The 23,089-nt window shown below is 43.5% G+C and overlaps 1 protein-coding gene across 1 annotated transcript in view; it reads left to right on the top strand.

Annotated features, from left to right (window-relative positions):
* The window catches only part of EXD2 (exonuclease 3'-5' domain containing 2), a 51,278-nt gene extending 41,957 nt beyond the window's left edge, over positions 1 to 9,321 (top strand). Inside the window, exons 5-9 of the mRNA XM_023182716.2 lie at positions 1,402 to 1,733; positions 2,751 to 2,857; positions 3,111 to 3,246; positions 4,285 to 4,641; positions 7,842 to 9,321. Of these exons, the coding sequence (XP_023038484.1) occupies positions 1,402 to 1,733; positions 2,751 to 2,857; positions 3,111 to 3,246; positions 4,285 to 4,641; positions 7,842 to 8,058 (1,149 nt within the window). The 3' untranslated portion in view covers positions 8,059 to 9,321. The remainder of the gene's footprint in view (positions 1 to 1,401; positions 1,734 to 2,750; positions 2,858 to 3,110; positions 3,247 to 4,284; positions 4,642 to 7,841) is intronic.
* Positions 9,322 to 23,089: the final 13,768 nt, after the last annotated feature.

Below are 23,089 nucleotides of genomic sequence, written 5' to 3'. Positions count from 1 at the left end.
TTTTATCCAAACTTGTTTTACTCTAAAAGTATAAATGATCCTTACTAATAGAATTATTCACTGGCTTGGTTATTAAAGGTGAAGTAATAGAATTTTAAAGTCCTTATACTTTTTGTTGGGAAAACCTGTTAATTTTAGTTTTTAAAAATTTTATTTATTTTATTTTTTTTGAGATGGAGTCTCACTCTGTCGCTCAGGCTGGTGTGCAGTGGTGCGATCTCAGCTCACTGCAACCTCTGCCTCCTGGGTTCAAGCCCCAGGTTCAAGCGATTCTCCTACCTCAGCCTTCCGAGTAGATGGGATGCCACCGTGCCCAGCTAATTTTTTGTATTTTTAGTAGAGATGGGGTTTCCCTATGTTGGCTATGCTGGTCTCGAATTCCTGACCTCAGGTGATCTGCCCGCCTCAGCTTCCCAAAGTGTTGGGATTACAGGCATGAGCCACCGCGCCCAGCGGAATTTTAGTTTTGACCACAGTACTTTTCCTTTTTTTTTTTTTTTTTGAAATGGAGTCTTGCTCTGTCTCCCAGGCTGGAGTGCAGTGGTGTGGTGTCTCAGCTCACTGCAACCTTCGCCTCCTTGGTTCAAGCGATTCTCCTGCCTTAGCCTCCCGAGTAGCTGGGTTTACAGGTGTCCGCCACCACACCCAGCTAATTTTTTGTATTTTTAGTAGAGACAGAGTTTCACCATGTTGGCCAGGCTGGTTTCGAACTCCTGACCTCAGGTGATCCACTCGCTTTGGCCTCCCAAAGTGCTGGGATTAAAGGTGTGAGCCACTGTGCCTGGCCCACAGTACTTTTCTTTATGACCAGCTTGTGTGCTTAGGAGAATGACTTACTACTATTAAATAAATAAATTCCAGGAATGGGCCCTGTGACTTTGATTTGAGGCCCATGTTTGAAACCTATTTGTTTTCAATATCTTATTAATGGATATGGCAGGTCATTTCTGATTGACAGTCACACAGACCTCTTAATGAATCATGATTTCAGCTATTCCAGAGGATGACTGCCTCCAAAGTGAATTTCATGTACTAGTTATCAGGCCTTTGTTAACTACCCTTCCCCCAAAGTTGAGAGAAATCTGTCCAGCAATTTGGTAGCAGATAGAAACTTCACTGATTTATATAGGTGAGGATTTTCCAGCATTTAGAGTAAGTCATTCTTTTAGCTATTTTAGTTAAAAACATAGCGAACATGAGAGTTAATCATGCTATTCAATTTACTTTTGTATAGTTTGAAAATTTTTATAATAAAAAGTTTTAAGGAAGTATATGGTGCCCAGGTTATCGTACATTTTGAATTAGGATCCTAAGAGCTATCTATTTCTTTGTGATTGACTTTGAAGTTGCTCTCTCTGGTTTGCCTTCCAGATTCCACTGATCTCTGACTTTTCTCTTCAGGTAATTTATGCTGCCAGGGATGCCCAGATTTCAGTGGCTCTCTTTCTTCATCTTCTTGGATACCCTTTCTCTAGGAATTCACCTGGAGAAAAAAACGATGACCACAGTAGCTGGAGAAAAGTCTTGGAAAAATGCCAGGGTGTGGTGGACATCCCATTTCGAAGCAAAGGAATGAGCAGATTGGGAGAAGAGGTTAATGGGGAAGCAACAGAATCTCAGCAGAAGCCAAAACATAAGAAGTCTAAGATGGATGGGATGGTGCCAGGCAACCACCAAGGGAGAGACCCCAGAAAACATAAAAGAAAGCCCCTAGGGGTGGGCTATTCTGCCAGGTAACTGAGTCACTCCCTGTCTAGTAAAGAGTCAGTCCCAGCCTTAGCAAAGGGTGTGGTGCTTCCCTTGGGTCTGGGGAGAAGGCTTGTAGTAGGGGAGCAGCAGCTCTCCAGGGGTTAATCTTGCTTTTTCTTTCCATCAGAGACATTTGGAGTCTCCTTTGCTTTATTTATGTATTTTTCTCCTTTTCCCCTCTTTTACTTTTTTTAGTTTTTGACAGTTGGAGTGGAAGTGAGGAAAGCTTAGCTTAGTTCTGTCATTGACCCTGATGTGACCTTAGGCCTTAACTTCTCCAACTGTAAATGGGGTATAATTATCATTCCTTCCTTGTTTCAGGCTAGCTGCAAAAATAAATAACACATTGTGCCTCATACTTTTCAGGAGAAATGCATCATCTGATTTCTTGTTCATATGTTAATTGATTATTTAGAATGACATCCAGCTCCAAGAAAATGTTACTCTCTAGCCAATGAAAAATTTCCTGTATAACTTACTCCTCTATTGTAGGAAGATGACTAATAAGTACTTTGGAGCATAAATTTGGTCCCTGTAGCAAAATGCCTTTAGGAATTAATTGGATGATTAAATTGAAGGAAGTGTTATTGCGTGTGAGTTAGAAGTAAATCCACATGGCCCTCATTACTTTGGCTTCAACTTTAAAATTTTTAATTTACTTTGTTTCACCCAGTGATTTGGCAATTTTCTTGTTGCTTGGTTCTTTTTTGCATTCACAGAAGAGCTATGTGTAAACCACCCGACACACTCCCTAATGTCCTAATCCATAAGTTTAAAAACTAGAGGCGTAAACTAATTCATTTTTAGTTCTGTTTCCTAGCCCAGTGCAGGTGAGGATTAAACATGGTTTCTCACTCTGTTTTTTCCATAGTGGTGTGTTTGACCTTAGTGCTTAGTGTTGAGAATAGTTTGAGTCACTCAGAAGAGAGCATGGGAAAGCAACAGACATTTTGACCCACAGTTAGCTTTCGGTTTGAGATTTTTCTTTCCTTTCCCCACAGAAAATCACCTCTTTATGATAACTGCTTTCTCCATGCCCCTGATGGACAGCCCCTCTGCACTTGTGATAGAAGAAAAGCTCAATGGTACCTGGACAAAGGCATTGGTGGTATGAGATTCAGCTGTCTTTGTTTATCTCTAATTAGGTGCTTTGGATGCTGGCAGGAGTGGGGAGTGAGATAAGGAAGAGGGAGGGATGGAGGAAGGCAGAGAGACCTTGAGATGCATGGGACTGGGTAGGCACAACCCAGAAATCTTGTTCTCTGCCAGGCCATAGCAGAGAACAGTGAAGGTAGTGCTGCTTCTTGGGCGTGGTGGTGGGGGCAGGGGAACAGTCAAACACTGATGTCTCTTCTCTTAAGAGCTGGTGAGTGAAGAGCCCTTTGTGGTGAAGCTACGGTTTGAACCTGCAGGAAGGCCCGAATCTCCTGGAGACTATTACTTGATGGTTAAAGAGAACCTGTGTGTAGTGTGTGGCAAGAGAGACTCCTACATTCGGTGAGTGTGGCATTGGGCCACCCTGGTTGTCTGTGGCAGATGGAAATTGCTTTTGTAGCCATATGCGGAGCCTTTAGGGGCTGTGGCTGAGTCTGTCTACTTTGGCTGAGAGGCTTATCCCTGGCATCCAGCTTCCCCAAGAGCTTTGGTATTCTTCTGCCCTTGCTATAGTGGCCTTTATGCCTCCTGAGCCATTTCTCAGTTTCTGGAGTGCAACACTATGCTCAGTAATGGTCTGTCATGTGGAAAGCGGTTCCCTTTTGCTCATGAAAGACTGAAAACCAGTTCCTTCAGAAGCTGTGTTGTTCTCATCCTCTCTTGACTGGCTCACCAGCTTTTTGAGCCCTGGTTTTGTTCGTGGAGTATCCAGATGTCTTGAAGCCTGCCCTGTGCTGTAATACTGTTTCACATCAGGGTCCCTGCACCATGAGAGTGAGGCTGCCAACTACACCTGAGTGCCCAGACACTTGGGCTTTCTCCCTGGCTTCTGTGGAGTCACTCACTTTCCTCCTTTCTCCCCTGCAAAGTGAGACAAAGTCATTGCTGCCAAGAGTTTTTCCTGAGAGCTTAGTTCTCCTTAGAAAATAATGATGGACCCTGGTGAGGCAGGGAAATGGAGTAAGGTATTTGCTTCTCAGATGAAGGAAATTGGCTTTTTCAGGTTTCTAGGCCTTCTTGAGAGAGTTGTTGTCCAGGTGTCAAAAGGCCATTAGAGTATCTTTTCAGTTCTCTGAGACTTTCCCTTCTGGAAGCGCAGCCCTCTCAGAGGTTGTTACTAACCTCTTGCTACACTGGCCCTCCATTGAAGCCCACAGCAGGTGGTCTGTACTTACTTGCAGGAGAGAGGAAGCTAAGACATAGACGGGCTGAGAGTGGAATAGGTGATACTGCTTTTCTGTGATCTGTGTTGGGCGGTGGTGCCCAAGGCTTCCCAGTCATGGTTAGGCCCCTGTTAGAACTCCAGTAGCCTGTCTGCTGTCTTCCCGTGTGCTCTGTCATACACTCATGAGCGCTGCTTTCTGGCTGGGCTTGTTCCAGGAAGAACGTGATTCCACATGAGTACCGGAAGCACTTCCCCATCGAGATGAAGGACCACAACTCCCACGATGTGCTGCTGCTCTGCACTTCCTGCCATGCCATTTCCAACTACTATGACAACCATCTGAAGCAACAGCTGGCCAAGGAATTCCAGGCCCCCATTGGCTCTGAGGAGGGCTTGCGCCTGCTGGAAGATCCTGAGCGTCGGCAGGTGCGTTCTGGGGCCAGGGCCCTACTCAACGCGGAGAGCCTGCCTGCTCATCGAAAGGAGGAGCTGCTGCAAGCACTCAGAGAGTTTTATAACACAGACACGGTCACAGAGGAGATGCTTCAAGAGGCTGCCAGCCTGGAGACCAGGTACAAAGCACAGTTCTGGTCAGAGAAGGGAGTGTGGGATGTACCAGGGACATTAATCCTCATTACTTAGTGAGAGTGCTTGCCAGGGAGGGGGCATTGGCTGCTTAGGCACAGTGCCTAGCCTCATGCTTCACCTAGTAGGTGGCTAGTAGTTTAAGATACCTTAGAAGTGGAATAGAACAATCTACTTGAGGATTTCCTTTCCATAGGAAACTTGCTTTTTGTGAGGTCCCTATCTTTGACCTTTTTAAAGATCATACACTTAAGTTCAGTCATTTCTGTGATTAGCATGAGAGTGCAGTTGTGGTGGAGCTGCATCTTACACTTTCTGTGCAGACGTAAATCCTCATGCCAGCTCATGAGATGAAGTAATAGTCCAATAACACCCTCAAAGTTCTGAAGTTCCCCATGAGATACAGTACATTCACATCTCAGTATCCATGGAGGATTGGTTCCACGACCTCCCTTGAATACCAAAATCCACCAATGCTTAAGTGCCTGATATACAGTGGCATAGCATTTGCATATATCCTACACACATCCTCCTGTATACTTTAAATCACCTGTAAATTACTTATAATACCTAATACAATGCAAATGCTATGTAAATAGTTTTTATATTTTATTGTTTATGAAGTAATGAGAAAAAAGTCTGTATGTGTTCAGTACAGATAGTACAGATAGTTTTTTTTTTTCCAAATAGTTTCGTGTGTGTGTGTGTGTGTTTTGTTTTTTGTTTTGAGATAGTATATAGCTCTGTCACCCAGGCTGGAGTGCAGTAGCACTCTCTTGGCTCACTGTAACTTCCACCTCCCAGGCTCAAGTGATCCTCTACCTCAGCCTCCCAAGTAGCTGGGAGTACAAGCATGCACCACCATACCCAGCTAATCTTTGTATTTTTTGTAGAGATGGGGTTTCACCAGGCTGCCCAGGCTGGTCTCAGATTCCTGACCTCAAGCAATCCACCTGCCTTGGCCTCCCAAAGAACTGGGATTACAGGCATGAGCCACTGTGCCTGGCCCTAAGTCGTTTTGATCTGAGGTTTGAATCCACAGATGCAGAACCTACAAAGATGGAGGGCCAATTCTATGTGTGGTTTTGTGTCTTTGACTTTATACAGGTCTTGTGAGAACTGTGACTAATGAATTCATAGTTCCTATCTCACCTGCACTCCAGGGTATCGGCCCACTGAATGGAATGTTGAGCAGAATTGCTGTTACTATGTAAATTACTTTTCTCTTTTTTCCTTCCTTGCTTTCTCCCTCCTTCTCCATGAGTACATAGTTGAATTCATGTGACACAATGTAGTGTTGTGAAATGAGACATGAATGGGCACATGGCTCAGATGGTAAGAACTCTGGGCTACCATGTGCAGTTCTGCCTCCCAACTGTCACTTTTTCCAACAGGACTAGGAGTTGAAATAAGGGAACTGATAAGTTCACAAAACCTTGGGAGTGATGCTGGTTGCCTATAGGGTTTTTGTTAACTGAAAAAGTAAAAAGTAACTCTAATTATAAGCAAATATTTAATTTTTTTAGAAAACAAAAATTTTTTTTTACTCATGCTACTGATCTATTACAGATACTGCAAATATTTATTGAACAGATATTTATAGATATACTATATCTTGCAGCAAATCAGCTAATAAACTTCACATAAATTTCCTTAATTGTTTCTCATGACAACCCGACAAAGTAGGATTTAGATTTCTTACTGGTTAACTGCTATTATATCTTAAATTTTAAAAATCTTTTAAAAGAATTATAGAATTTTATCCCCATAGCTATTTTGTGAGGTTGTAGAATAGATGTTGTTTTGTAAGTTTTTTGTTGGATACCCTGAGATTACAGTTAAGTAACTTGCCAAGGTCATATATATTACAAATTAGAGAGACTGGCTACTTTGACCCATTTCCAAATATGTTTTCTTTTCTTTTCCTTTTGTTTTTTCTTGAGACAGTCTCACTCTGTTGCCGCCCAGGCTGGAGTACAGTAGCACAATCTCGGCTCACTGCAACCTCCACTTCCTGGGTTCCAGTGGTTCTCCTGCCTCAGCCTCCCAAGTAGCTGGGATTATAGGTGTGTGCCACCACACCCGGCTAATTTTTGTATTTTTAGTAGAGGCAGGGTTTCACCTCGTTGGTCAGGCTGGTCTCAAACTCCTGGCCTCACAGTGATCCTCCCGCCTTGGCCTCCCAAAGTGCTGGGATTACAGGCATGAGCCACCACGCCCAGCCGCCAATATGTTTTCTAAAGCAGCTAAACCTCCCCTTTCAGCCACAGACTTTTCTAACAAATTCATCTTGCTGAATTGGATAGATGAATGCTGGACTTGTGACTGAGAAGAACAGTTGTTTGGAGACAGACAAGTTAGTGGGAAGTGCATGAGCTAAATATTAATAATAAAGTGTCTGCAGATACCCAGAGACACCAACACTGCTGGGATGGTGGGTGTCTTGGGAGGGAGGATTGAAAGTGGGGTATGAATGTAGGGAGAGGAGAGTGCGTGTGGGCAGGGTACTTCCTTGAGGAAGGCCATCTTTATTCACAGGAGGTGAAAGCATTCACATGGCATTGGAGCAGTTTTGAAGGACTCTGCTTAGGAAGGAGGGAGGGATTCATCTCATTTAATGGCACCATTTGCACAACTGAGCAACCATGGTAGCATTTCACTGTGACTAAGACACTTCTCACCACTGTGGCTTGGCATCTTTTTGTGAGAAAGAAGGCTCTAAAGAAATATGCTACCTTGCATTTTACATTCAGTTATTAAATTGTGTTGTGAAAAGTGTAACATGTGGGCTGATTTAACAGCCTCATATAAATACTGTGTCCCAGAATGAACAACTTAAAAGAGGGGTGAACTGGTCACTGGGTAATCCTGGAAGAAATGGAAGACCAGCATTCTTCATCCATTATCAGCTGGATGGTAGGGCCCCTCTCGTGGGAGCTGAACATTATGCAGTGGCCTTCCTGTCAGTAGGGCTCAGAACCCTGGAATACCTTCTGTTGGAATTGTGAGTTGTATGTTCAATCTATAAAAAAGGACAGAGATAAGAAAGAGGATGTTTGGAAAACACCAAAGTAACCCATTAGGAGTCCTTCAACCTCCCCATTTACCCTTGGCCTGCAGCATTTAAAGCTGTGAGGCCATCCTGTGCTTGTTTCCCTCAGACCCTTTGTTTTTCGTGTCTTGGCAGAATCTCCAATGAAAACTATGTTCCTCATGGGCTGAAGGTGGTGCAGTGTCACAGCCAGGGTGGGCTGCGCTCCCTCATGCAGCTGGAGAGCCGCTGGCGTCAGCACTTCCTGGACTCCATGCAGCCCAAGCACCTGCCCCAGCAGTGGTCAGTGGACCACAACCATCAGAAGCTGCTCCGGAAATTCGGGGAAGATCTTCCCATCCAGCTGTCGTGATAGCTGCTTTCCTCCCGGTTAGGACAGGTGGAAAGCTGGAGCCAAGGTTGAAGAGTCACCTCTTCCCATTTTAATACATCATTAATTGTCAAAACCTGGGTGACATGAATCAGAATACTAACCTAGACTAATCCTAGGATGCTTCTGCTGGAGCAAAGATACTGTTTGAAGGAGAGTTTATGGTTTTGGATTTTAAGCGGGCAGGGTCTTTTATCCTCTCTTATTTTTGTGCACAAGAGAGGCCTTGGCCTTTATTTTTACTCTCCCTCTTCTGCTATCCCTGTGCAGAGGAAAAATGAAGAATTCTCCCAGAAGTGACTTGTCAAGACTTTCAAAAAATGTTTTTAATGCATTTCTTCCTTGTCTGGTGCCTCAGTTTATCTCTAACAGGGGCTGTCCAGTATATCAGTCCCGTTAAGAGGGAAGAAAAAGTTCTTCCAAAGGCTGGAGAAGTGAGCAAGGAGTCAAATTTATTTTCCCAGTTCAACGTCATCATTATCATTTATTTGGCTTCATGCTCTCCCATAACTCATGTAATTGAGATCCATCCCATCTGGGTCACTTCAGTCTACTTCACATACTTGAAAAGGCTTTCCTTTACACATTCAGGACCAAACAGCGAATTCCTGCCACGTGCTTCCACCCTATCACTGGAAGAAATCCTTTTCTGGAAATGAGCCTTTGACCAGGGTGGGGCAGAAAGAACCACAAACTCCATCTCCTAATAGAACTTTGAAATTCACTCAGCTTTTCCTTTCATGCTGTTTGTTGCCTGCTTGTTGCACTTCTCCTGCCTCAGAACTGCAAGATTTTTAGCTTCACCACTTTCTGAGGGGAATGTTATCTTTTATCCGAATCAGTATCAGTTTCCCTATATTCTGTGCTTCATCGAATTTGCAAGACTGACCTCTTTTAAGCATTTAATTCACTCCCAGAGTCATCTGGTCAGGTTGCAATATGAGGACTTCTCTGTCTCCTCTGAAGCCTAGGACACCGAGGTTACTTAATACATCAGATGTTCAAAAGAGGAGTGTTGTTTCATCTTTCAAAATGTTAGGCCATCACTTTGAGTATAAAATTGACTTATTAATGATTAGTATTTTTTGTAAAGTATTAGGAAAACTTTCTTATTTTATAAGATCTTAACAAGCTTAAAAAAGAATTTTATGACCAGAATCCAACAAGAGCTCTATTTTGGAATTGTGCCCAAGTTGGTGATGTTTGCTCTAAAATTGATAAATAAAACTTCTTGTAAGCACAAGGCTCACTGGATGTGAATGTAAAACTTCATGACTTTATAAAACTGGTAAGTGTTCCTAGGGAAGGGGCTATTTATCCTACAGGTCCCTGCCTCCTGGCAGTGCCATGGTGTGTGTGCATGGATATACCGTACACAGTCACCATCGGCCATCAATAGCAACCCACGAACCTACGTGCACATGCTGCATCTTGCTCCTCTGACCCTTCATTCCCATTTGTCTTCAAGCAGGCATTTCTGGGATCTAAACTAGAAATCCTTGAAAACAAATAGTACCAGCCACTTTGAGGAATGTGCGTTCACTATAGTGGGTTATTATGGGGTCTCTGCCTCCTGGCTGTGTTATGCGGAGCCCAGGAGTGGAGCTGTGGAAATAGATGGGGAGAGGCTGGTACTTACTTGGGTTGTGGTAATAGTCAGGCTTGCCACAAGAGGGCACTCAGAGATTTGTTTTTATATTCATTCTTGCGGAAAAAAGGGACTGGTTACTGAACGTAACTCATGACTTACGTTTCAAATTTTGCATACCTGATTTTAAGTCATTTTGATAGCTTTGCAAGAAAAGTTTTTCCTTTGAAATAAGGGAGTAGGGCGGTTTCATTTTATTTTCTTCTAATCCTCGTGCTAAGAGGTGAGAAACACTTAAGGACATTTAAGGTGCTAAGGAATGGGTTTTCCCATGGAGCTTTCTGTAAGGCACAGTAAAATAGAGCCAGCAGCAAAGTAGAGGAAAAAGCCAGACTGCGTCACACAAGATTTCTCATCCTTTTCAGGAGAGAGTTACTGTGTAGATTTGAATCTTTTTTCTTTGAGTCTGCTTTGAACTTTAGCAGGCTTTTCCTAAGACTGACAATTGTCATCGTAAATGAGAGATTTGAGGGTAGACTTATTTTATGGTAAATGTCTATTTTTCTGATATAAAAGTAACAATGCTCATTACAGAAGAGTCTAAACAAAGAATAAAAATTAGCCATCTTCTCTCCATCTAGAGCAGAGCTAAACTTTGCTGATATGTTTATGAATTTCCTTTCAGTATTAAAAAGTGCATATAAGGTGTATAATATTTAAACAAAATTGAAGGTCATACATATATACAGGTTGGTATCCTAACTTTAACCTCTCACTGATTAACATGGTATCACGAGTAACTTCCTATGTTTTTAAATCTTTGAAAATAGATTTCTAGTGGTTCTACCTTATCCATCCCCACACTGTTGAAAATTTTGGTTGTTTCAGATACTTTTATTATCAGTGATGATGTGATAAAGTTTCTTGTGTATATCTCTTTGGCTCTATCTTTGGTAATTTCTTAAAACTAGAATCTTAGAATTGGATTGTGAAGAGGGGAACTCACATTGCCAGGGTTGAGTACAAATTGACATCACCTTTTAGGAATGAAATGCTTCTCTTTTACCCTTTAGCTCCAGTGTCCCAGCGTAGTCACTGAGCTTCATATGAGTAGCAGTGAGAGGACGGTATCACAGCAAGGGCCTCTCTGCATGCTCCCCGATCTTGTGTTTGCAGGTTCAGCATCTCTTCTTGAGTCCTTCCCCTCTTCCAACCTTATTGCCTCATTTCCCCCTTGTAGTCAATGTTTTTTGGAAACACTGTTTATATTTATTTTAAAATAAAAATGTAAAAAAGTAAAAAAATAAAATTTTAAATTTTAAAATAAAGGCTATAGGCAGATTTTTTTCCCTGCTATGTAAACAATTAGTATTTTTTTGTTACCACTTAAGAGCACAGCCATAAGTTACTTATTCTTATCCATGTCACGGATAGAGATCAGATGACAAAATGTGTTCTGTTGAAATAAAGCCACTTTAATCCTGGATTTTAGACTCTCAAGAATCCAGCAGGCAGAAAGAGGTTTTGTTCACCTTCCTATTCTGCCTGTTAGTTTGGGGCCCTAACATTTGACTGTGAGTTAAGTTCTTAGTTTACCCTGCCTCTCAAATTTTCATTCATTCATTTATCCTTTCTTCCTTTTTTCCCCTTCCTTATGTCTCAGCCTTATAAGAAGTATCATTTTTTTCTTTTAAAGGAGATATTTTCTCAGTTTGCTAGTTTACTAATTATTATGTATTTTAAATGAATCTTTTTTTCTGGTCTTTTATGTTTTCTATTATAAGATGGTCATTTTTCGAGCGTAACTAATCCCCTCAGGAGTACACTGAGAATCAGTTTTTGTTGGAAGAGATAAACTAAAAGAGGGCATAAGAATGATTCTTGTTTTGATTAACTATTGATTGATCTGAATAACATAAAAATAATACATAATCTCCTCAATACTTTCTTTTTGACAGGGTCTCACTCCAGACTGGAGTGGAGTGGTGCAATTATGGCTCACTGCTGCTTCAACCTCCAGAGCTCAGGCAGTCCTCCCATCTCAGCTTCCCAAGTAGTTGGGACTACAGCCTGTGGCACCATGCCTGGCTAATTTTTTTTTTTTTTTTTTGTAGAGAGAGGGTCTTGCTTTGTTGCACAAGCTGGTCTCAAGCTCCTGGCCTCAAGCTGTCCTCTCACCTTAGCCTCCCAAAGTACTGGGATTACAGGTATGAGCCACTGTGCCCAGCCCCCAAATACTTTTGTTTCGGAATTCAGATATAATTTTCAGGCATTCACCAAGATGTCCCTTGTGCAGGAGCCCAGCAACTTCTGCCTGTCCCAGTCCTGGAGTAGTTTCGCATCAGGTGATGGAGCAGGGATGACGTGCAGCCACACAGCCCGAGTGTTCAAAAGTACCTATTCCACCAGCCTGCTAGAAGGTGTGTTAGTCACTCCCTTTGCTTGAGGAAGCACTCCTTTTTTTCTTTTAAAGGAGATATTTTCTCAGTTTGCTAGTTTAGTAATTATTATGTATTGCTTAAATGCTAACATGTTATTTGGAAAGGTGGGAAGTACATTAGATCTTTTTTTTTTTTTTTTTTTTTGTCTAACCAGCTTTATCTGTGGCCAATTCTGGTTGGGGGGCCTTAGAAACTGGGTAACTGGACCAAATGGTTAATCATTTGAGAGAGAATCAAGAACTGCCTTTGCAGAGGAATAGAGTTGTCAAAGGACCGAGTTCATGCATCCTGGGTTGTACCCCCTTCTGATATGGTGCAGGCTGCCTCAAAAGTCATTTTGTGTTGTGACTGAATGGAGATAATGTCATACCCTCCAGACTGAACTCAAAGCATTTGCTTTTTGCTATTTGTTATTCTCAAATTTTTCTCTCTTGCTGGATGGGTAGGTAGCCTGTTGCCTTTCTCTCAGCACAAGCTTCAAAAGCTGCTGAATTTATAGGCAGCATTATTATAAGCATGATGTTTGGGTTCAGAATATTCCTGAGTTGAAATGGCTACTTAGAATCTACTGCTGCTGCTGCTTTTTTTTTTTTTTTTTTTTTGAGATGGAGTTTTGCTCCTGTCACCCAGGCTGGAGTGCAGTGGCACGATCTTGGCTCCCTGCAACCTCTGCCTCCTGGGTTCAAGTGATTCTCCTGCCTCAACCTCCCAAGTAGCTGGGATTACAGGCGTGCGCTACCACGCCCAGATAATTTTTGTATTTTTAGTAGAGATGGGGTTCCACCATGTTGGTCAGGCTGGTCATGAACTCCTGACCTTAGGTGATCCACCCGCCTCGGCCTCCCAAAGTGCTGGGATAACAGGTGTGAGCCATAGCGCCTGGCCCCTACTTCTGCTTCCTAAAGATCTCCCTTCTCAGGCTGCAGCATGCCAAGGTGGAGTTAAGATTCTGGCTACTCAGGCCACCAGGGTATCTATTAAGTCCTAGATAAGAAACAGAATTTTGAGCTTAGTAAGCTACAGGCGGCTGAAAAGGAATGAGATTGAAACATGGATAATTTTAAAGGAGGTACATTTATTTGTTTAGTGGGGATGGAGTGGGCTGGGAGCTTGTTCATGAACTGAACTTCAAATTTTGCTCTTTCCTATACCTAGTTCTGTCATGTACTGGAGGGTCAGAGAAAAGTGTGCTGGTGACTGAGGTTCTGGTTCCAGCCACCAGCTGTGTGCCTTTGGACAGATCACTTTTCTGGGCTCCTTTCTGTATCTATAGAGGTTTGAATTAGATGTGCCGTAACGGCCCTCCTAGCTGTAGCATTCTGTAATCCACCCCACTGTTTCCTTATGTGGCCCTTTCCCTTGAGTACTGTGTACTTTCTGCTTTGTTGCACACTCTTGTCCTACCCCCAGCACTGGGAATGGAGACTGTATGGAAAGAAGGGTAATAAGGGAAGCAGGATGCCACACCATGGCCTCATTGGCTAGGGAGAAGCCTGCTCTCTCCATCTGGTGTCAGAATACCTGTCTCACCGGAGATGTGTGGCTCTAGGGAACTCACATTTCTCTATCGCCCAGTCGACTGAATAATCAGAAAGAGAGAAGGGAAATCTGTATGTTTAACCATATTGTCAGTGCTGTAGGATTTAATAGGAGATTAAGTGTAAAAGGGAAATGAGGCAAGTGTGGCAGGTGTTGTAGATGGGAGGATATTGAGTGGGGAAAGACTGTTTCTCATTTTAAGGGTAAATAAATTAAGATTATATATATGTATATACACACATATATGTATACATATATATTACATATATACACATATATACATACACATGTATATATACACACATATACATATATACACATTACATACATATATACACATACACACATACATACTCCATTACATATATATACATATGTACACACATATACATGTATGTATATATGTGTGTATGTATATATGTATGTAATGGAGAATTGAATTGAGTACTTTAAAAAAAAAAAAAAACTTTAAACCAATAAGTAAAAACACTCTGTGTTTTGTGTGTGGTGTTGTGACAGCCCAAGAACATTGGAGGCATCCATAGTGTTAACACGTTCTTATCCATCCGTGAGTCCTAAGACATGAAGAACTCACAGGGAGACAGGAAAGCATCTCTGGACCCTGTCTTGTATAACCCTGACTTGCCTTAGACTTTGTCCTGCTTGCCTTTGCCTGGGCATCAGCTAGACAGACATGCGCAAAATCTAAAGTTTGCATTTTATAAGCTGCTGAAGACATTTATCTCTATATATCCATCCCCTATGACCTGACAGAAAATACAATTTCTAGTCCATCCTTGTGCTTAGTTTCAGTCCCAAAGTGGACTGGCTTTTCATTGTGTAACACAGATTTGTACCAAGTGTGTTCATCTTGGAGCTCTTTTCACAATAGTCACCTAGATCTAGACATGAGCCCCTGCTTTCTACCAAATTGGGGTCCTTTTGTTGTTTGTTTCAGAAAAAGTAGGCAGCTAGCCAAACAGGAAGCTCAACTACATTTCTCTGCCCTCTCCTCGGTGGACCCTAACTTTATCTAAAATTCTGAAATTTCTCCTTATATCCCATGGAATCAACTAAAGCCCTGTTGGCTGGCTTCATTTCTTTTTAATCAAGATATGTATGTTTGGCCCTGGAGGTTTGGTAAGCCTGTGCTGTTGCACATATGGCTCCCTCTGAGTTCTTGGACACAATGAGCAGGACAAAAGTTGGCTACAAAAAGGAACATAAGATGACTTAGGTTAGTTTTTCTTTTTTCAATGTTGTACAAGTGCAGAGCACTTGGCTGCCATCCCCCTCTCAGACCATCAGCAGAGCTTGACCTTGGCCAAGATTTTGCCTCATCCTCTCGGCATTTCAGCAAAGAGTTGCATTTCAGTCATGGAATGCTTAACCAAAAGCACATGCTGTAGTGGTGGTTTCCAAAGAGTAAGTTTTTGCAAAAAGTCCACATAATGTTTCCTCATAACAGCAGCTTTCTCTGAACCACCAACCCAACAAACCTCTTAAGTGGTGAGTTTTTGGCTTATTTGTCCACAAGGACTGGGATTTTTTTTTTTTTTTTTTTTTTTAGCAATACTTTATTAAAGTGCAGTATAAGTAACATATGATAAAGTGCACAACTCTGAAGAACACAACTCAATGAATTTTGACAATGCATATATCCGTATAACCACCAGGAGCTGGTGGTGGTAATATTATGTGAAACACCTATTCTAATGATGCACATTTTGGGATTGGAAGGTTGTGCATTCATCTAGCTGAGAAAATTACTATGGGCCGGGCGCGGTGGCTCAAGCCTGTAATCCCAGCACTTTGGGAGGCCGAGACAGGCGGATCACGAGGTCAGGAGATCGAGACCATCCTGGCTAACATGGTGAAACCCCGTCTCTACTAAAAAAATACAAAAATCTAGCTGGGTGAGGTGGCGGGCGCCTGTAGTCCCAGCTACTCGGGAGGCTGAGGCAGGAGAATGGCGTGAACCCCAGGAGGCGGAGCTTGCAGTGAGCTGAGATCTGGCCACTGCACTCCAGCCTGGGCGACAGAGCCAGACTCTGTCTCCCAGAAAAAAAAAAAAAAAAAAAATCACTATGAAACAGTAAATCCAGATCAAAATGTGATGAAGATCCACCTGCCACAGAGAAAGTATTAATGGAATATAAGGCTAGGGTCTAGGAGAAGTGGCCCAGGAAAGCCATCCATTCAAATTTTGTTTCCTTCCTACTTGAGAGGGTTGGGGATGAGAGGTCCGCCCTTCCCTGGCTCATAAGCCCATGAGTTGTGTAAAACACTGTTCAATAAGGCAGAATATAAGTGCTCATATATTGAGTCCAGGCAGTTTTCACTTTTGTCACATCTAGTGGATTTGGTTATTGCAAAGCTTCATGTTTGATTTTAATACGTTGATTTTTTAAAATAGGTAAAACGTACACATAGTATGAAATTTTAAAAAAACATATAATGAAAGGAAAATCACTCCAGTGTTTCTGCCCTCCTTGAAAGCAACCAGTGTTACTATTAATTTGTATCCTTCAGAGAGATTGTATGTGTGTGTGGTTTCGTTTTGTGTTTTAATTCCCAGGTTTCTTATTTGGTCACAAACGAATAATATTCTCCACCCCTTTGTTTCATACTTTAGACTCTAGGGCATTTATGCAGAAACATTTTATGCAGAAACATTTTGGATACTGCAGCCTCAGTAGGACTAATTCTTTTTGTTTTGTACCATGAAGTTCATCCTCTGTATCTGTCAGCTGGTTCAAAAGTCCATGTTTCTCACAGGATTGGCCATGGGTTAAGAATCATTGAAGCTGTGTCTATTGGGCTCTCTCTCTCTCTCTCTCTCTCTATATATATATATATTTGAAATTTTCCATTAAAATGTTTTTTTTAAAAAACTCAGTCTTCTGTTTGTTTTAAAATAATGCTTAGTTGCAACCTAGAAGCAAACTATAGATTAATCTCTAGACAGAACCCCCTGCCCCACCATCCAAGTCAGACATTCAGAGTTCCCAGTTTGCAAATGTGACCTAGAATGGTTATTCACCTTCACAAGCCATCCTTCTGTTTAAACATAGGATTGACTCCGCATTTAGTTTGAAAAGCCAGCTTCTCTGGCAGGTAAAATTTGATTTATACACTAATTCTTTCAAGAATATGAATCTCATGCAGAAGAGGGCTTATATTCTGCCTTCTTGAACAGGTTTTACACAACTCATGGGCTTATGAGCCAGGGAAGGGCGGACCTCTCATCCCCAACCCTCTCAAGTAGGAAGGAAACAAAATTTGCATAGATGGCTTTCCTGGGCCACTTCTCCTAGACCCTAGCCTTATATTTTATTAATACTTTCTCTGTGGCAGGTAGATAAGGAGTCGGATCTTCTCCAAATTAGAACTTCCCGAAGATACACAGTTCAGAGAAAGGAGCGAGGCTCTTGGTGTTTTCCAATTCAAGTCCCGTATAGTTTCCCTAGGGCCATTTTACCCTTGGTGCCCTTTCATGCTCGCTCCTTGGTCTTGCTATAGTCTTAACACCCAAGGCCTCTCAGTCATCATTAAGAATATTCCCACTGGTCAGGGAGTGCCCTTTGAGTGTGCCCTTAAGAGCAGCTATCAGATTTGAGCAGTATCTGCTTTCTGACAAGTTTGAAGACAGGATGAAGGAAGCCATTGAGTCTTTCCCAGTGGAAATGGATACCACAAGCTGCCTTTGGGACTGTGTTCAATATGCGAGGAGTTTAGTGGCCTGGCAGCTTGGGTAGGGTTGGGGATGTAAGTGTGGGTCATTCAGGATGGGGCAGGGATCTTCATGGTCTCAGCCATGTCATCCATTCAGGGTCCTGATGCTGGAATCCTTCCCTCAGCCTTTGGCTCCAGCCTTTTGTGGGCAGGGAAACAGAACGAGGCAAAATGCCTGGTGTGTTTTAAATAGATTCTGCTTGTGGCAGCCAATAAATCCAACAGCTTGGAAGGTGAGTGACCCTTCCCGAGACTTACATTGTGCCATTTCTCTTGCCCCTAGCCCCCGGAATACTGACCACCCTGGCCCCTCCTGCCATCCTCCCCTCCAGCCTAAACTCCAGTGATGTTAGCCATCCTCCTGCTGCTCCCTAGATGGACTCTCTTCAGGCTTTTCTGGTTTTAGTATTTATTACACTTTCCACTTGGCTTTTTCTGTCCACAAAGCTGATTTTCCTCGTGCTATTTGTTCAGTCCACCCAGTGCACATCCCCATCTGCTGCTGCTTGTCTGACTCTCATGGCTTCTCGATTATCTTCTTGCCTCCACCTTCCCGTGGCCTGCTAGGGGACAGCCCAGCCCCATCTGGGCCTGTATGCAGTTGGACAGGCAGGAGAGTCTGCTCATTGCAGTGACAAACATTGGGGCCTGCAATGTGAGGTCAGCAATCAGTGCTAAAGTACAGCCAGGACACCCCAGATTGAGCATAGGCAGCACGTAAAGCCGTTTTCAGAAGAGTATCTTTTGGCAGAGAGAGTTAGGACTTCAGAGGACCAATGTGGCCTCTTCCCACCCTATCACGGAGACCACTTACAAGACCTAAGCATCATGATCTCTGGATTCCCAGTAAGGGGTCATACAAAGGAAGGACATGAATATTTTTTACTTACTAAGGGGAGATTGGCTGTGTTGTTTCCGGAAAGACGTAGGGTGTGGGGAAAGTGAATGGAGGGTAGAGGCTCCTACCTCGAACAATCTCGGTTGTGGGGAAAGCGAGAGCTCCAGACTGGGAAGCAGACCTCAGTGATGACGGCTATTTCTTGGCAGTGTGGCAGTGCCATAAGTTGGCCAAACAGGTAATGGGGGAATCAGAAATCCGAGGAGGGGCATAGGGAAGTAGGACACACAAGTGATGGGCCAGCATCCATTCAAGGTTAGAATTAGAAAAGGAAAGTCAGGTGGAGGCTGGATGTCATGAGGGAAAGCTGATGAGGAGCTGGCACTGGGGAGGTCAGGGCAGTGGGACCCTGCTAGAGACCCTGCAGCCCAGCTCTGCCACATGGAGGCAAGCAGTTTGGGGATGAGGCCAGGAGCAAAGGGATCTGTGAGGACCCTGTCTCCTACTCATCTCTCGCCCTTTTATTCTTTTTTATGAGCCTGTCCTCATGTTATATTAGTAGTAGAAAACAAACAAAAGCAGTCTGCCTTTGAAAGGGGATGACACAGCCTGGAGAATTTAAGGCTGGATGTATTTCCCCCTTTGCTGAATTCTTAGGCCTCTTTGCCCATCTGGTGCTGGAGCTATGGGGCCGGCCCCTTACTGGAGCACTCTGAATGGAGTCTCTACACAGCTTGACAGCTCAGATAAGTGCTGGGGGCAGGGGTAGCCAGCAGCGGGTGTGCACCCACAGAACCCCTCCAGGCCCATGGGGCAGCCAGGGAAGCAAGGCTGTTGGCCAGCCTGGCTAGAGAGGGGTGTTTGCCTTAGGGAGGGCCTGGTCTGAAGGCAGCCTCCAGTGTGTGAGTCCAGCTCAGTCACTGGGCTCCTCTTCCCCTAGGCACTGAGCTGCAGAGAGACATGTGGTAGAAGAAAGAGGATAGAAAACTTTTTTCTTGCTGGAAAAAAATTTTAGGTAAAGAGGTAAAAAAATTGAAAAGGTACAAAAGAGTATACAATGAAGGTCTCTCTCCTACTCCTGTTCCCCTCAAATTCCCCTCCTCAGAGGCATCCCCACATGTACCAATTTCTTGTACATTCTTCCAATTTCTCCTTTTTTAGTCTGCTGTAATCCAGAAGTTTCCAGATTCTTGATCAAATGGACTATTTTAAGTTGTTGGGATTGTGTGTGTGTGTGTGTGTGTGTGTGTGTAAGATGTAGAGGGGGGAATCAAATGATAATAAAGAAAATTGTATCCTAGTTGATTGCCCATTATTCTTGCTGAGGCAGGGGATGGTTTAAAACATTAAAACAAGTAAATAGAATTCTAAAATGCTAGCACTTGAAAGGACCTTCCAAGTACCTCTCCTCTCCTCTCCCCTCCCCTCCCCTGCCTTTCCCTCCCCTCCCCTGCCTTCCCCTCCCCTCCCCTCCCCTCCTCTCCTCTCTTCTTCTGTTTTTTTTTTTTTCCCTAAAGCCCTCCCTATAAACATGAGGAAGAGGCCCAGATAAGTGACTTTTTCAGGGTCACCATGCTAGCTGACAGCACATCAGCTACTAAAGTGGACATTAAAGCAATGTTCCTGGGATTGGTATATATTTTGAAGCTCTCAGCAAGGCTGAAGATATTCATCGATATATTCTGAAGTATAATTTCTAAAACCCAGGTTTCCCAACTCCCAATTGTCCCAGTTGCCCAAGAAAATACTGAGTGCTCCATCTTTAGGTAGTGGTCTTTGTAAAGATAAGTGATTCAGAGGTGGAAGGAAAGACAAATGATCAGACATGGATTTAGAAATTTCCTCTGGTGGACACAAATAGGAGGAAAGAAATTAGTAATTCCAGGAAAAGCCCAAAGTCAAATTCCAATTGAAAACAGAGCCATGCGCACACATGCACCCGCCCACCCACCCATACACGAGTACTGGCAGAAGACAGAAGATGACTGCCGGCAAAGTCTATTGTCTGTCTATCCTGCTGGGCTCCAGGCTGAGATTCAGGGTCCAGGCAGAGGCTGTGAGAGGCAGCATAGCACCATCCCTCTGCCAAAAAACCTGCAGCCCTCTGGCTTACTGTCACTGGGCAGGTATTTTCTTGTTGGGCGAAAGGGAGAAATGTCAACTTAGACTAGACAACTAAGAAGACAAGCTGTGCGTGGGGAGGATGTGCCTGGCCATGCCACCATGGAGCTCTGCCACCACTGGCTCCATGAGCACTGACAGACAGCCCCAGCTGTTTCCTACCACCTACCAGGAGGAAACGCCATAAGATTTACATGCTGATAAAATGGCAGGATGATATTTTAAAATCCTCCCTGTTTTGGCATCAGCTCCAGACACTGTGAGCAATTTCAGTGTCCAAGCCAGACTGATGGGCCTTTTGATGGCTTCAGAGGGTGGCTTCAGTGAGAAGGGGACATGTAGGACTGTAAACATTGGCTGTAAAAGCCTTCAATTGCTTTGAAATGGTAAATTTCCAGGCAAGTGGATCTGATGTTATATGCCTCCTGCATTAACAGCTTTTTCTTCCCGTTCAATTATTTTGACGGGTAAGGGAGTAGAAATTACACTTCAAAATATATCGATGGATATTTTCAGCCTTGCTGAGAGCTTCAAAATATGTACCAATCCCAGGAACATTGCTTTAATTTCTACTTCCCAGTTTCACAAGGAAAATGGAGATATCAATTATAAGCACCATTAGACTCAGGGAAATGCAGGACCAGGACTATGGATCTCTCTTCAAATTCTCTTTGGTCTTGTCACCTGACCTTTTTGATATTGAGCCAAATTTTATTCAAACCCTAGGTCAAGGGGTCCATCCTGATATGTACCAGATGAGATTCCCGATAAAGCAATGAGTATTCCTAAGAGCCTGGGTCCAGGGACTTGAATTAAGGCATCTGACAGGCAGAACAAAAATGCCAGTTTTCTGTCTCTCCATCTTCACACGAGGCATCCAGAAGCCCTCATCTCTGACAACATGGCCTTTCTGCCATGCCTAGGTGCTGGGTACATAAGCAGCCACCCGGCAACATATTCGCCCCAGTTGTGTTTCTGGCTTTCTCATCTCTACCTGACTGGCGCCATCCACTCTCCCTGAGCTCCAGATCTGGATTTATAGATGCCTTCCTGGACCGACCACAGAGAACTCAAATTCACTGAACACACCTCCCCAATTGGCTCCTCATCCTATATTCCCCATTTCAGTTAATGGTTACATTACACCAAAGCCCTAGTCTCCTAAGCAAGAAACTTACATGCTATTCTCAAATCCTTTCTTTCAATCCACCTCCAACTGACCACCAAATCTTACCCTCTTTTTCTTCTGCTTCAGTGTTACTGCTCTAATCTGTGCTTCTGTGGAGCTCTATTATATCATCTTGTGATATTTTTTTTTCTTCTGAGGCAGGGTCTTGCTCTGTCACCCAGGCTGGAGTGCAGTGGCATGATCATAGCTAACAGCAACCTCAAACTCCTAGGCTCAAGCTATCCTCCCCACTAACCCTCGTGAATAGCTAAGACTACAGGCATGCACCACCATGCCCAGATAATTTTTAAATTTTTAGTGGAGATGAGGGTTCACTATGTCACCCAGGCTGGTCTCGAACTCCTGGTCTCAAGCAGTCCTCCTGCCTTGGCCTCCCAAAGTGCTGGGATTACAGGCACGAGCCACCACACCCAGACTCATCTTGTGATTATCTGTATTTATTTCCCCATTGTCAATTACTAGACTCTTCAGAGGCTACAACCAGATTCTATTAATTTTTGTATCCCCAGTACCTAGAATTGCCTGGCATGGTAGGTGTTCAAGAAGGAAAGGAAAGGAAGGGAGTGAAAATTCCATGCCAATGGGCAATCAGGCACTGGCTTTACAGTCTGAGTGGGCTATTTGGCATTTTCATGGGACAGAATGGGGAGTAGCAGCAGCTGCCACCCTCAATATTCATTCATTCATTTACTCTGCCTAGATATTTAGTGAGTGCTGCCAAGATGCCCAACACTGTGCTAGAAACTCATGATACATAAAAGGAGGCTGCCAGGCTCTGCTCAGAGGAGCTCCCATTCAAGGGAGAGACAGGCATGTGGTAGGCACTAACCTGGCCTCTTGGGTCATGTAGTCTGATCTGAGGACCTTGGCCACTCAGCTCTGCAGAGGCTACGGAGAAGGGGAAGGGGCTCAGGAGAAGGTAGTGGAGACGGGAAGGTCAGAGAGGCCTTGGAAAGGGCTCTGCCTCTGGGATCAGTTCTGCTGAGGAGTGGTTTTATTTATGTATTTCTCCTTTGTACAAATTCCTTGCTTGTTAATGAAAATCATTTGACACATTTCTAATTAGCCTGCAGCCTCTGCAATGCTATTATTCTCAAATGCAACACCTGGGTTATTTCATGATCCCTAGTAACATTTATGGTTCTTGCAGTTGTCCACCAGAATTGGGGTCATTCCTTCTGCTACTTCTGATGGGACCACAAAGGACTTTCTCTCCCCACTCATCCTGGGGCAGGAGGGTTTGGCCCTGGCTCCATGACTTGGGGAGGAAGCACTGGCAGGGGACTCACTACACTGGTCCATCCTGATCCTAGACGAGTCACCCGCTTTGTCTGTGCTCTAGTCCTGTACTCATTTCTCAAGTGCTTGGCTTAAGAGAGAAGTGCATTTTTCATAAAGCTACCCTGCCTTTTTCCTCCCTCCCTCTTCCTCTCCCTTCCTTCCATCAGCAAATACCTATGAGATCGCATTCCAAGGGCTTTAGACAAACAAACAAACAAAAAACCAAATACTGCACATTAACAAGTATGTACTATTTGCCACTACTATAAGCACCGGGGAAA

Source organism: Piliocolobus tephrosceles, chromosome 6 (assembly GCF_002776525.5).
Source record: "Piliocolobus tephrosceles isolate RC106 chromosome 6, ASM277652v3, whole genome shotgun sequence".
In the NCBI taxonomy this organism is placed as follows: domain Eukaryota; kingdom Metazoa; phylum Chordata; class Mammalia; order Primates; family Cercopithecidae; genus Piliocolobus; species Piliocolobus tephrosceles.
The sequence above is the reverse complement of the archived record's forward strand: the minus strand, read 5'-3'. Positions and strand labels throughout refer to the sequence as shown.